Below are 14,979 nucleotides of genomic sequence, written 5' to 3'. Positions count from 1 at the left end.
AGAGGTTTAAAATCAAGAACTCTTTCAATATGTTAACAAGAATGGGTGGACGCAAATTGCTCAATATATTTTTGGCTCGAAACCCATCTATTTCAAAAAGAAAACCCCAGCTAATGAATCCAGCTAGAGCTCAAAAAATGAATAAGCCCATTGTAAAACCACCATTCTGAAGAACCTCACTTATTGAAAAAGTAATTTATAATAATTGTTAGTTTGGCCTTCTTAGGAACACTTTGGCCTTACAAAGAACGGACCCATAAGGCCATTTTAGGTAAAAAAAAACTTTTAAATTTTGTTATAAAACGCGTTAGCAAGTTATTTGATGTCAATATAATACTCATTACTACTATTTTTAAATAATTTCCATGAATATATTCTTAGTTATAGGATGGCGTTCAAGTAATGTTCGTTGAGTTTTTTATAGATGATAAAAACATATTGAGCATTTAATGTTTCACTTAAATGAAAGAGCTTATTATGTAATTTTAGTAAAAGCAGATATATCAATGTTTACAATTCTATTTTTAAGTTGTACGACTGATGTATAATATTGGCCTTGTTTGGAGCCGTGTTCCTTGCAAGGCCATTTGGAAGAGCTTCATAAAACTTAATTTTAACAAAAATTGATTAAACCTAGCTTAAAAAAAGTGATTTATATGGTACACAATAAAACAAAGTATTACTTAAATATTTGGTTCCTTCATTTATCCAGTTAATTAACGAATAAAAAATGTTGATGTTACTCGTTAAGGTGGCCTTCCATGGTCCACCCACCTTATTAACTTTTATTAGACCCTTAATGCTACTTTGAACCAAGTAAATAAAATTTTCTAATCATATCAATATTCACATATTGATCGTTTACACAATCCGCTAAGCCAGTAACCCTGACAGTATTTTTTTAAGTTTTGATTAGAGATGACGGATATCCGGTAACTATCCGGTATCCAGCCGAATACCGGATAGACATCCGGCTGAATAAAAGAAACATATTTTTGAGTAATTCTTTAGTTAGTCTTTCTAATCACACAATAGTAAGTTAATGTAATACAAACAACATGAATGAATTAGTACTCATACTAATTTCTCTGCATTGAGAGGCAGCAGGCGGTTGCGTGTCTCTTCATAAATTAGGCCAGCTTCAGAAGTCTTTCGCTATACATCCTGCTGCAAGGTGCAGAAAGGTAGATTTTGGCATACTTTTTAAATTTGGATATTGTTTGGCATTAGCTGCCCACAAAGAATAAGGGTCGCAATTGCGATCGGCTAAGTTTCACCGGATATCCGGCCAAACTGCTATCCGTTTCATCTCTAGTTTTGATATAGACAAAGTACATAATTTCAAATTGCAATTAAATTTGGTCTCTCGTTAAAATGATACACAGGTAATAGTTTTTAATATTTAATGGTTAGCTTAAGACCTAAGCGACGGCGGGCACGGGCTGCGGCAGCGGCGCGGGCGCCACGGGGCGCACGTCCGACGTGGGCTCCAGCGGCACGGGCTCGTCCTTGGGCTCCGTCACCAGGATGTGGTCCGGCTGCGGCTTCTTGGGGCCGTTCTTGCCTTGTTGGTCCCACGGCAACATGATCTTGACCTGAAATTACGACTTGTTTGTTAATTCCCATTTTCAATCAAATACATCAATAAATGAAAGAAAAAAAAAAATCAAAGCCATACTATAATAACTCTATTTGAAATAGCCTTATTGAAAATATCACTAGTGATAAAGATGTATCATAATGTGTCGAGTTATATACCCACATTATTAAAAACCGTTTCAGTTTAAATTGGGACAAATAATTTATTCAATACATAAGCATTACACTCATCAAGTGTATTCAACTTAATAAAAATTCGAATCATTCAAGGCAGTCAATTGCAGCGGCATTAACTTACATTATAGAGGTTATATTATAATGAATGTTTAGTTTGCACCGTACAAGAACTTATATAGACAAATCCTCCAATAAACAAACTATTTACTCTTCCACTACAAATTAGACTACACACCATGGAATGGTGTGCAATCCCTGATTGTGTGGTTAAATATACTTATTCATTTTACATAGTCAGTTGCAGCCTTACAAATCTATTTTTTCCTTGTACTTATATTTTGCTAACTTAACTTCAAATATGTTATGGGGTGCGAGGTTAGCTTAGTATTTACATAATTCAAAACAGAGTTAATTTACCTTAATACCGAGCACTCCTTGTCTGAGAAGTACGTGTCGGGTCGCAGTATTGACATAGTCATTGCAAGGGTCACCAGAGTGGATCATGAGGCCATCTACGAACTTCATGGACTTGGCACGCTGGCCTCTCAATTTTCCAGACACAACTACCTCGCAACCACGGGCTCCAGACTCCATGATGAACCTGAGCACACCGTAGCAAGCACGTCGGACAGCCAAACCTGTAATACAGATAACCATAAGGCTCAGTTATTGAACAACATTTCCATTAAAATTAGATACAGTAAGATCATAAGTATGTGAAACAGCTATTGTTACTCGTTTTAAATATTACTGAAAATCACACACACTAAGAAAAACATTCTACTGCATAATAACACATAGCATATAGCATATACTATGGATTATAAATCTTTGTTTAATTTCTTTTATCTTGATACAATGTTAAGATATAATCTTTTACTAATGTAATGCAATAAATTTCTGTTACCTACAATGTTCACTTAAAAACTAACTTAATCTAGATATATAGAACTTTAAAAACATAATTTTAACATATTTCTGACGCACATTCAACAAAGATTTACTTCTTATTTAGCTATTTTGATAAAATTAAATCATTAACTAACCTCCAATGAGTTTGTATCTGAGAGATTCAGCCTGGGCGATGGCGCAGAGTCCTCGCGTGGCAACCTTCTCTGCGTAAAGTTCGACAGACTGTTCGGGAATATTGAACCTCTTCTGTACTACGGAAGTCAACTCGCGAATTCTGCGGCCCTTCTCACCCAACACACTCTGTGTCCTGGTAGCCATGATGATGATTTCTGAGCGGGTCGGCGTAACGCGCACCTCCACGCCGGAGTACCCATCTTCAGCGAGCTCCCGAGTAAGGAACTCATTAAGTTCCGCCTTGAAAACTCCGTCACCGACGAACTGTAAATTACCGATAGGTTATGTTTCGGACACAAATTATATTATTAAAATAAGAGTAACCACTGAGTTAAAGAATTTATAACTGAAATTGTAAATGTTCTTCAGAGTATAATTAACAAGTTGACACGTTTTAATCTACAAACTAAAAACTAAAAACAATACATTTGACAATCATCACTCTCACTTATCCACTAACATCACAATTAACACTTTTAATAATTAACAAATCTTCATTTATATGTTTCCGTAAGGTATTAGAGCGTAATATTAAACATATATTTATGTATTTTAAGTACGTAATTTCAACATACTTTTCGCTTTTTGGAAATGTTGTTCACCGCCATGATTGCAAAGGGAGCGGAGAAAACTCAAAAGACAGGAATTGGATAGACAAACGTCAATGTCAATTGTGATGTTATGAATGCGTTCAAATTTCAGAAGGTTCAAGGAATAAACAAAGGACAATCCACATGTACTAGTTGATAAAATAATTACCTTATTATGCATAAAATAAATATCTTTTGTACTTTTAAACCACAACTTTATTGCACATTACATTTTTGTATTTAGTCATTTTAATTTTTAAATCTTATAAAAAATACTTTTGGCGGTTATAGGTTGACGATTATTGTGGTAATATATTTTTTAATTTTATTTTTTTATGATAACGTTATTATAATTCAGAGATGTTATTAAGTAAAGTGTTTATTTTATTACAAAACGAAGTTGTGAATGTTTAATATCAGTTGTCAGTGAATGCCATATTAATGATGAAAAATTACATTTATTATAATCATAATAATAATGTTATTATTAGAAAGTAGATTATTATTATTTAATTGTAATTAATTATTTGCATGCAATTAACAATTATTTTTTAATTAAATTCTTACTTTTATTTAATAGACTTATAATAATAAGTGAAATGAAACAAATATGTTTTTATAATTTAATATTTAAAACTGTTTTTAAGTAAAACATTTTTGATAGATTTATTACATACATATGGCTCATTTACATTTCAAACTGGAACACAACAATACTAATTATTTCTTTTTGCGATATGATATGTGATGCGCGGGTAGAACATCAAGTAAAACTTTGGAAAGATTGCAATTTGTAGCCAACAAACAAGCTCGTTGGGCTGGCTAGTGTTTGGTAAATTTCTTTGAGTCTTCGTCACCCATTCCAAAATAACTTAATATAATTTTTTAACCATTGCGTTCTTTCGTATTGCCATACTTAAAAATAAAATACTACAAGTATTCGTTTCATGTTAATTCATCTTTAGGGATATTTTGTAGTTCATATAATAGGCTATTTGACTAGTTTTTAAAATGCATTTTATATTATTTAGCAGAGGTTAAGGAACCCAGTAAAAGCTGTCTTTTTTAATTCTAGTACATATTTGCTGAAAAATATCAAAATAAAAATTCCATATTTAAATAGCCCGCGAAAACTCTACTTTGACAACATGGCGCTGCAATGGGGTTGGTGACGTCACTTGCCTGTATTGTAATCTGTCGCACATATAATCCACATACAGCAAGCAAACGAGGTTAATAAGCAAGTGACGTCATTATAAGCCCGATCAATCGGGAGAGTTTCGTGTCACGTGACAAACGTTTAAAAAAATGCATTTTAATTTATGGATTTTTGAATAAATTAATTATTATTTACAACTTTCGTTGATAAATAATCATTTTCAAACTCATCATTTATACAGATTACAATAATTGACACTTTATTTTTCGCATTGTCAATTTTTTTAAAAGTGGGTCAATTCAGTTTATACTTTACCACTTTGCTAACATTTCGGCTTTTAAAACAGTGTTGCCAGTCTACAACAAAAACGAACGAGGTGTAAGAAAAAGCATACTGTTTACTCAATGCAATTTATTACTTAAGATCTTTTCATTACATACAAACGCACCATATACTTAGCATAACAATTTATTCTTAACATAAATCATGTCTAGAGTAAGTAAAGTAAATTAAAATATTTATTAATCAGATATTTAACGAATATTTATAATTTTGGTTATTGTGTCTAGTAATTAAATATTAAGTTTATTCCATAAGAAGCATGTGCAATGATATACGTTTAAAGTGAGATAACTTACATATTATACATATAATCGAACAGTAACTAATAATTGATTTAGCATTACTCACTACAGATACATTTAAAATATAGTTAAAACAAATAACAAAGTTAACAACACAGAGTCGACCATAACTTTTCTTACAATCTTCTTAATAAAGTATTTAATTTAATAAATCGCATGTTACTAAAATGCAATATTAAAAAAGCTAAAGAGACGAAGATTTCCAACGATTTCCACAAATGTCGTTCAATAGTCTACAGCGGCTACGATCCTAAAATAAATCTAGTCTATGCATCATTGACTAATACGCTCAACAACAATTTATCATATATATCATCTAGATTAGACGCCGAGACCTTCAGATGGCCGAGGCAGCTCATAAAAAAATCTTACTGTAATGTGAATAAAATTAAGAGAAGCATTTATTACAAACGCCGATAGCACACGCGTGGAAGCGACTCGTCGCGCACGGGCCCCGAGTCTAAAGCTCAACTCGTCCTTTCCGACGCTACGCGTTAACCGACGGCCTCATCGCTCATAGAGTATTGAATTTGCTTACAATTACGTGGGCAGGACAGTGATTACTTTTCGAAATATACAGGTGGTCTTAAATACTAAAAAATAAAATCTTATTCATCTAAGCCAACATTCGCTTACATTTAACTTACTTTAATGGACAGAATTGCGTATAGCGTGCCTCTTTGTCAGCGTGCGGCGGGTGATCGAGCGGTACTACGCGATTTAAACGATTACTGGTAACGTGAAGCATTTAAGGATGATTGTATTTTATTATTTTACGGTTAAGTGCTAGAGCTATTGATCTTAAGAAGTATTAAAATATTTTTTATAGTATTTTTAAGGCTGTTTTTGAAATCTGAAGAGACAATAAAGCGACGGAGACATTAAGCGGTTCAGTCACCAGATGGCAGTGGTGCTTCGTATGGCCTAGGGCCGTACGCACGGGCGACTGTATCGTCTTGAATAGTAGTCCTAATTAACTTCGCTCTGGTAAACAAGGGTAATTAATTCGAGAAATTCTATAGTTACAATTGGCGATCGATAACTTTGTATAAATAGATAGATGTGAAGCGCTAACAGTATCTAGTTTAAGAATCTACTAGAATAGAACTACAGTGGGACGTGAGACAAGGGATCAAGGGTAATTTGTACAATTTTCTATAAAGTACTAAGAGAATTTGTTACTAGAATCGTCTACAATACTCTTAAAAGAGTTCAACTTCTAACCTAACAAGGCTAACAGACACAGAGAGGAATGGAAATGAAGGCAGAGCGATAACTTTCGATCTCATACGATAACTGTTCTCTCGACGATCTGTATTTTACAATAGTTTTGGCACAGTTAGATATTAGAATATATATTTATTTCTAGTGTGCGGTTTAAAGCCTAAATCACAGAACGGAAGGAGCGGTGCCGGTGTGGTGATGAAAAAATATAGTTATTTTAATTGATTTTTTTTACAATAAATACAATCGCGTAAAAAACTAGTCTGGTTTGAACCCAGCCGTAACACAATAATTAGCCTTTAACATTACGTACCATCTAAACTCCTTCTAAGTTATATGGACATCGTTAACAGCGAAAATGTCTACATCAGCGGTCGTACCTCTGACTCAACTCGACGAACGACGGCGACGCAACTGAAGTGAAACGAGATCACGGGCAAAGTATGGCGGAAATAAAAAAAAGGAAATAAATAAAAAGCAAAATAAGTCAATATGACCATTTAATAAAAAACAAAAGTGATAAAGATTACAACAATATTAATTAATAAAATTTAAGTACTTCAGCCTAGCTTACCCTCCACCAAAGAATAGAAAACAATTTTGTCGGAATGTTTTTGAAATCATTTAAAATAATAGATTATTGATTGAAAAAAATGTCGAATTGTCGCATAAGAAATAATACCAAATATATAATTTTCGTATAAAGTGATTAATAAAAGTATTGCACAATAAATAATAGAATTAAGTACATAAACGTTGAACGTAGCGTTAAAATAAAAATGGACGTCATAGTGAGGACTGAGGAGATCTATTTAAGGAAAATAATAATCACTAAATATCTAATACCTTTCGAAGTCACTTATGGCACTAAGAAAATAAAGCAGACGTTTTAAATAAAATTTCATTTATATAAATAAAACGAATTATATATTAATTAAATTGGAATGTCAATTATGTAAAATTATTTTACTTACGACTACGTGTCCACTGCTCGCTGCCTTTACATTAAACGAATGCTAAACATTCCCAACGTTAAACTATAACATAGACACACGCCGTTCTCTAGCGTTAGAACGTAATCGATATTGTTATACGTAGTTTGTTTATTAAACCAAATTATATAATATAAAAATTATTCATTTGCATTTTTTTAATTTTATATAAAATAAATAATAAAAGTTATCAAATAAGTTTCATTTTGGTCTATTTTTCAGAATAACAATAGAGAACAGCGTCGTGTCGAAATCGTACGCAACGAGACGATCTGCGCACGCGCAAACTAACCTTTACTACTGCTCACAAACGCGTCAGCGATACTCTCTAAGGTATGAACGCTAATTCTTAAAAGGCAAATTTGAATACGTTCGATTCGCGACGCGAACGTCATAAATAATATCGAACGTCGCCATTCAAGACTCACTCCACGAGACGGTCGGGGCCGCCGCCTAAAAGCGGAGGCCGGGGAACCCCGAGCCTCAGTACCGCTGCTGGTACTCGTGGTGCCACCGGTTGAAGTCGACGTGGAACACGACGAGCGAGCCGTTGTCGAGCCCGGCCAGCAGGAAGCGCTGGTCGTGCGACAGCGCCAGGCTGCACACGGGCGCGCCGGCGGGCGGGAAGGCGTACAGCGGCGCCAGCGTGAAGGCGCGCCACACCTCCACCACGCCCGCGTCGCCCGCGCACACCAGGTACTCGCCGCAGCGCGACAGCGCCAGGCACTGCGCCGCCGGACACGTTTATTTCGAGTTCGTTTGGAGTTGATATTAACGATGAATTCCATACACAAGCGATGTCACTGCGACACTGTGCTTACAACGATTTTAAGCACGCTTACTATTCAGTCACGTGTGAATCGTACAACCAAAAAGTGCCGAAGTACCACACGTACAATTAAAAAAAGGGATGGTGTGACCTCCCACCGGTAAGTAGCCGTTAATTACGTAAGATAACATGTGAACAAGTGAAAATTGTGCAGCAAATCAATTTAAATTGAATTAAATCAACACAATGATTGAAATATGTTCCCGTCTCATTCGTTTACACGCGTCAAAAAGAGAAAGACGATAGCACGCCACAAGAACAAAGTTAGTTTTAAAAGCAATAGAGACGCTAATCATTTATTTTTTACAGAACTGGGTAAAAGTGTTGAATTCATTATTAAGTACTTTTTTATTTTTTATATGATTCTTGTCAAATAGTGGTATTGACACAATCTTCATATAATAAAAAATATTTGGTTGACCGATATCGGTAAAGTAACAATAAAAGTCTTGTTTATTTGGTTAAAATATCAGTTGAGAGCGAAAGTTGGTAGCAGAAGAAAGATTCGAGGAGTTTTTTAAACCCAATAAATCAAGTGTCATTTGCTCGGATCATTTCATTGAGTCTGATATATATTGCACTGAAAAAGGGTTTAAACGATTAAAAAAGACAGCTGTTGCGCATTTAGAGGTAAGCAATCATATTTATAAATATAACCAAATCAAACCACCAACCAAAAAGTCGGTTACATTTCAGGATTTGTAGTGTATCAATTGTTAAAAAAGTTACATTGTGATGATTGTAAAAACATTTTACTAGCCACTCAAAAGGAATGGTTCCATAAACTAGTAGATTTGAAGGACATGGGTGGCCTATGTTATGCATCAAAAGATGTCTTTGTGATAAATACCGAAACGGAAAATATTATAAGGCGTTATATTAAACTCAGCGGCGGTAAATTCATGCTCAAAATGTATAACAAATTACTACTCCACTGCTTTCTTTATTCGGCTCAAATGTTTAACATTTGATCAGCTTACGTAGCTTCAAGTGGTCATTTGTTGTACATTGATGCCTATCTATGGAGAGCTATTCAACTGATCTAAGTGAAAACGGCAATGTAAAAATACAAAACTTGAAGCATTATAGGGTGGAAAAGGGTATGCGTGTTGCTTGCGTCCCATAATTTGGCTTAATTTTGTACGACGTGATTTATCCTTGTGTATGGAACGTCATTGGATATTAATGATATTATTATTTCTATGACAAATGTTCGTCGTGAGTCCGACTTCTCCCCTACCGACCTGGAAGTTGTCGTTGTGCGTCTCGTGCCGCAGCCGCCGGCCGTTGAGCGTGAAGGCGGCCAGGTGTCCGCGCGCGTAGGCGACCACCACCACCCCCTCGCGGGAGAGCGCCAGCTGCTGCGGGCCCGTCACCCCCTCCGCCGCCGCCAGCGAGCGCAGCAGTTCGCCGAACGTCGTGTGGATCAGCACCGGCCCGTCTGCGGGTAGGGGGGGACATGGAGTCAGTCCGAGCCGACGAGCCTTGCGGACGCCTAGTTCCGGAGGCGCGGGGCGACACTCACTGACGGAGGACGAGATGACGAGGCCGAGCTCGGCCGACACCAGCACGCCGTTGAGCGGCGCGTCGTGTCCCGTCAGCGTGACGCGCGGCGCCGGCGTCTCGCCCTCGCCCACGATGCCGCCGTGCCGTGCCGACCTGCGGGCACACTGCGGGTTACGCTCTGCGGGCCGCCGCGGTCGCCGATCCGGGGGCGCACTCACCAGTGCCACAGCAGCACGGTGCAGTCCTCGGAGCCCGACGCGATGTAGCAGTCCGACGTGATGTTGCACTCGGAGCGCGACACGCACGTCACGACGCCGTAGTGTCCGAAGATTATTTGTACTATTTTGGCTGAAGATGAGAGACGAGAGGTCGTTACATGTCGCACACGAAAACTTCGACCTCGAAGCTCGGTCGGTCGTCGGCTTGGGAACATAGCGGGCACCTGTCTCGGTGGAGAAGACGCGGAAGCTGTTGTCCCAGAAGCCGGCGGCGATGAGGAAGCGCGAGTCGACGGTGGTCACGAAGCAGTTGCTGCGCGCGCGCACCCGCTGGGAGAAGTTGTCGCCCAGCTGGCGACGGGTCTGCGCCGCCCCCCCCGCCGCTGCGGAAACCACGGGCAGTTCGAAGGAGGTGTCGGGCGATATATAATACAGGTCTACGGTGACACACAGTACATTTCGAAAACATTCCAATGACACCGAGAGCGCCGTCGGCGGTACTCACCCCACACGGGGTCCATGACGAGCGGGTGGTGCGGGGGCGGGTGGTCGGCGTGGCGGGCGGGCGCGGAGTGCGCGCAGCCGCCGCCGGCCCAGCGGTGGGCCGCGAAGGCGCGCGCCGCGCTCACCGTGACGGCGGCCGGCATGGCGAGCTGCGGGTAGGTGTTGGCCGACACGTGCACCACGGCGGCGTTGGAGGGCAGCTTGAGGCGCAGGCACACGTCGTCGGGCGCGGCCGCGAACATGAGCGGCGCCAGGTGCATGGTGGAGGCGCGCGGCGGGTGCGGCTCGCTCAGCAGCTGCGCCGGCGTCTGCCCGAAGCTGCGGATCTGGTCCTCGATGGCGGCGCGCGTGATCGGCTCCGTTATCTGCTCCAGCCGCACGCCGCCCTCGTACGTCAGGTAGTAGAACACGTTGGTGGCGCGGACGGCTTCGGGTCCTGGTCGGGAGCGATGGACAGACGAGTTAAAGTCAATACTCGCATAGCGTCCCTGGGTTACTTTTACAACTAAATTTTCACACACTCGAATACGAACCTCTTTGTTTGTAACCGAAGATCAAATCGATCCATTGATGTAATTGGCAGCTAACGAATTCTGACTCCAAGGCCATTCGGTTGATCCTAACGAACTCTTCCGCGGACGACGCCCAGGGAGGTAAGATCACATCTCCAGAAGGGGAGTCCGGGATACCCAACTTGTATCCGGAGCTATTCACCAGCATCTCAGGTAGGAAGAAGAGTTCGGGTATGAGTTCCTGTAAAATATAAATATCTGTGTTTACTTTAAGAAGTCCGTAAGAGTTCCTTGAAAATTTGAAAATAGACATTATTATGGTGCATATTTTGTAAATAATCAGCAGCAGTAATGTTATTTGCCAACATTTCTCTTAATAACAGATTGATTGTTATAGATCACTTACAATCATAATTCACCAAATTTATAAACAACCGTTGAATATACCCTTCTTATGCCTGGACAGGGAGGTACCTACCTCCCTGTCATACTCTACCGCCGAACAGAAATACTTAGTATTATTAGTTCCCAAGTTTGGCGGCGCATTGGCGATGGTTAATATATTTTTACAGTACCATTATCTGCAGGCAATGGTGATCGGTTACCATTAGGTGATCCATTTGCCAGTAGGTCTATGACATTGACATTATTTTTAGAAATGGATCGTACTTATGAAACAAAATCTCATACCATGTTTCCAAAACAGATTACAGGGTTATTTAACACCAGTCCCGGCTTCACACGGGTAGAATAAGTGTCTACAATAAAACGTTTATATCATAATATACATCACTTGGCATAACCAATTCAATCTTAATGAATTATACACCTAATCCATACTAACTGGACCTTATGAACCCTCTCCGTCCAGTTTTGGAGTTTAACGCGTACAATATGTAGTTAAAGCTTATGTTTCATGATATTTTCATAAAGGTCGGCGCTGGACTCAGCTACGCCGACACACATTGACTTCTCATTACACGTTAATGACATGTTAACAATAATGTCCAACAATTTACATGGACTAAAATACTTTTGTCTTAATCCGTATTCATTGTAACCCCACCTTTACATCGGACGTGTCTCTTTGGCAGTTTTTCCAGGAAAGTGCAATAGATGAGAAGAGTCGATTGGGATGGTCAAATTTGCCTCCGTGAAGCGCTAAGAACATCGTAGTCATCGGTTCCTGTAAATTAACATAATAAGGGTAATATGAATAATAATAAAGATTTTTTAAGATAAATTAAAACAATTTAAAATCGACTGCGAAAAATCCATTAGGATCTTCTTTACTAGAAATAACTTCATTTAAAGGCAATATCATAAAAATATACTTGAATACTAAACTTAAAGTATTGTATTGAATGCGTCTAAAAGTATGTTTGCTATTATGGAGTTCATTGAAGTATATATTACTCGTGACATTTCAATTGGTATGGAATGAAAATAGTTAAACAGAGCAGACATTCTATTTCCATTTCATCCAAAAACGGTTACAATTCAACAGAGCCGTCACATCGAATCCGGCGCGCGCGCAACGCATCTGTTGCGAAGCGTCGTCTCGGGCGACGCGATTGTTTTGACGTAGCGCTGGCGTCGCGTCTGGTTAATGTTACTCGTAATTCACTACGACCGCTTTTCACTTACGCATTCTCGCAAGCTATGCTTTGATGGTAGCGAGGTATAGACTTTATTGATGCTAAAATGTAAGGATCGGAATTTAAAACACTAATCACACTTAACACATACTTTATTATTTTAATGTATTTGTGCAAAATTTTGCTAATTTGCTTGGAGATTGGTTTTGTGGAAGGCCATCTCGTTAGGTACCATTGATCAGATATTCTACAGCAAAACAGCAATACTTAGTATTGTTGTGTTCCGGTTTGCGGGGTGAGAGAGCCAATGTAACTACAGGCACAAGGGACATAATCTTAGCTTCCCAAGGTTGATTGCGAATTGGCGATGAGAGAAATAGTTAATATTTTTTACAGCAGAAACGTAACGGGCGGTAATGACTACCTACTTACCATTAGGAATTTAAGCTTCGTCACTTTTTATATTTTAATACGAATTATATTTCAAGAGTATGACGATAGGATACGATAACTTTAAACGTTCAACGCTCTTGCTTGTTTTATAATTCTAGTTCATTTTAATCGAATGTGATCAAGTAACTTATTAAATGGCATTTTTTTCTAAAATGAACAAGTTTCTGTAGATTACATGAGTAGTTTAGTAGATGCCAACTAAATTATTTGGAAGAATATTTGTACTTTTAATTTAAGATATTATGCAATATTTTCATTCGTAAAATCTTGATTGTATTTAAAGCAAAAGAAGATTGTATATCTGTAAACATTTAATCTGTCATGTTAAATGTTTCACGACGATAATATATATAGACGAATAACGAACGTAGTATCTACGTAGTGTAACTTCGTGTATATACGTAACTTCTGGTATCTATCGGATTCTGATCAACGCTCTTTGCTGAACTGTAACATCAGTAAGACATGCTTGCAACATTATCAGAATAGCTGTTGTTTTAGTATTAATAGTTTTCAAGCTATTGAAATTTTAATCGCTTCATATTTACGAGTAATTGGGAACGGAACATAAATCAAAGCTCTTGGTGACGGAGCGTAGGGGCGCGGCGTGAAAATGAACGAATATTGCATTTCTCGAATATATATCATGTGTGTGAGACACACTTTATTATGTTTCTTAATTTCAGGACGCGCGTGTTTATAAAGTCGTGGTGTGTTTGTGGGCGTTTATGTAAATATTTTGCATGAATTTTTATACACATCACAGTCATTGTTGATCTATGATTCATCGGACTGTGTCATTGTTGCTGGTTATATTTAAACAATTGGTATGTTTTTGTTTGAATGATATAGTGTTCTTTGTCTTTTGTCATTTTAGGGCGCTAAAGCGTCAGATTGAGGACAGTTTGACATTTGGATTAGCTAAGGCGTCGTTAAAGTATAATAAAAATGTTGTTTTCTTAATCGTTTATATCGAAATATAATTCCTAGCCATATGTATGACATGATAGGAACATTGTTTTCTGACGTAAGTACTATTAAAGTTTGAATTGTATTATAATGACGCGACGTATCATTATACGTTTGATAATATTGTTGTACTTCGTCAAATTGTTATATATAATATAAATCATAACGTGCATTCTTCAGCGTTAAGACAATGTCTCATGCATATTGTATGTTGTACACTAATTATAGTATTAAATAAATTAAAAACTCAATGCTATAAACAGCTACCACTACGCCCAAACCCTTTCCAGTCGCCTTAATGGCGCATCGGGAGTGTTTTATTAAGACAATCCGATTCTAAATCGGGTTGAATCGCCATGAAGTCATTACGAGACAAAAAGGAATGAACGAATGAAAATAATTAACACATTATATCGAGCCAATATTTGTTTCAGTCAAGTAAACCACCAGTTGTGTCACACGTTCAGAAAGAGTGATTCTTAAGTGATCTCTGATTCTAGAAAAGTACTAGAAGGAGCACGGTAACTACCAAAAGGGTCTCAGTTTCAAGACAACTATAACTTACAATAATATTTAGGTTAGTATACACTAATAGACATTGGCGCCGTAAGAAATTTTCACCATTCCTTATATCGCCAATGCACCATCAATTTCAGGAACTAAGATGTTTGAGCCTGTTACAACTCTACACCACTCACCCTTCCAACCAGAACACAGAAATATATCTGTTTGGGGGTAGAGTGTGTGATGAGATCATTTAACCTTTCGATAGTGAAATGAGGACAGAATTCTAAGTACTAATGATAAAAAATAAGTGTATCTAGTTGTCCACCTACTCAAAAGTAGTATAATTGTCTAAGCTTGATTTCTAGTAGTCTTTTAGTAGTCCTATATATTTTAATACAAACAAATATTTTAG

At 38.0% G+C, this 14,979-nt stretch overlaps 2 protein-coding genes across 16 annotated transcripts in view; both read right to left on the bottom strand.

Annotated features, from left to right (window-relative positions):
* Positions 1 to 1,388: 1,388 nt before the first annotated feature.
* LOC113402292 (small ribosomal subunit protein uS3) lies at positions 1,389 to 3,567 on the bottom strand. Its single transcript, XM_026642496.2, has 4 exons — positions 3,438 to 3,567; positions 2,823 to 3,126; positions 2,194 to 2,414; positions 1,389 to 1,595 (listed from the first exon to the last, which is right to left on the bottom strand). The coding sequence occupies exons 1-4, from the start codon at positions 3,468 to 3,470 to the stop codon at positions 1,422 to 1,424; spliced, it is 732 nt and encodes a 243-aa protein (XP_026498281.1). The 5' UTR covers positions 3,471 to 3,567; the 3' UTR covers positions 1,389 to 1,421.
* A 1,440-nt stretch (positions 3,568 to 5,007) lies between these two features.
* Rg (rugose) overlaps positions 5,008 to 14,979 on the bottom strand; it is a 419,297-nt gene continuing 409,325 nt past the window's right edge. For all 15 annotated transcript variants that reach the window (XM_064218536.1, XM_064218533.1, XM_064218535.1 and 12 more), the window contains 8 exons: positions 12,107 to 12,226; positions 11,062 to 11,281; positions 10,530 to 10,964; positions 10,249 to 10,407; positions 10,025 to 10,154; positions 9,826 to 9,959; positions 9,545 to 9,741; positions 5,008 to 8,197 (listed from right to left, as the gene is read on the bottom strand). In XM_064218536.1, coding sequence (XP_064074606.1) covers positions 7,955 to 8,197; positions 9,545 to 9,741; positions 9,826 to 9,959; positions 10,025 to 10,154; positions 10,249 to 10,407; positions 10,530 to 10,964; positions 11,062 to 11,281; positions 12,107 to 12,226 — 1,638 coding nt within the window. In that variant the 3' untranslated portion in view covers positions 5,008 to 7,954. The remainder of the gene's footprint in view (positions 8,198 to 9,544; positions 9,742 to 9,825; positions 9,960 to 10,024; positions 10,155 to 10,248; positions 10,408 to 10,529; positions 10,965 to 11,061; positions 11,282 to 12,106; positions 12,227 to 14,979) is intronic.

This window comes from Vanessa tameamea, chromosome 22 (genome assembly GCF_037043105.1).
Source record: "Vanessa tameamea isolate UH-Manoa-2023 chromosome 22, ilVanTame1 primary haplotype, whole genome shotgun sequence".
NCBI classification, from domain to species: domain Eukaryota; kingdom Metazoa; phylum Arthropoda; class Insecta; order Lepidoptera; family Nymphalidae; genus Vanessa; species Vanessa tameamea.
This window is presented reverse-complemented; position numbering and strand designations above follow the sequence as displayed.

Coding starts and splice junctions, on each gene's coding strand:
- LOC113402292 (XM_026642496.2), bottom strand. CDS start 3,470: ATGGCGGTGAACAACATTTCCAAAAAGCGAAAA. Junction 3,127..3,437: donor ACATTTCCAAAAAGCGAAAA/GTATGTTGAAAT, acceptor GGTAATTTACAG/TTCGTCGGTGACGGAGTTTT. Junction 1,596..2,193: donor AAGGAGTGCTCGGTATTAAG/GTAAATTAACTC, acceptor TCGTAATTTCAG/GTCAAGATCATGTTGCCGTG.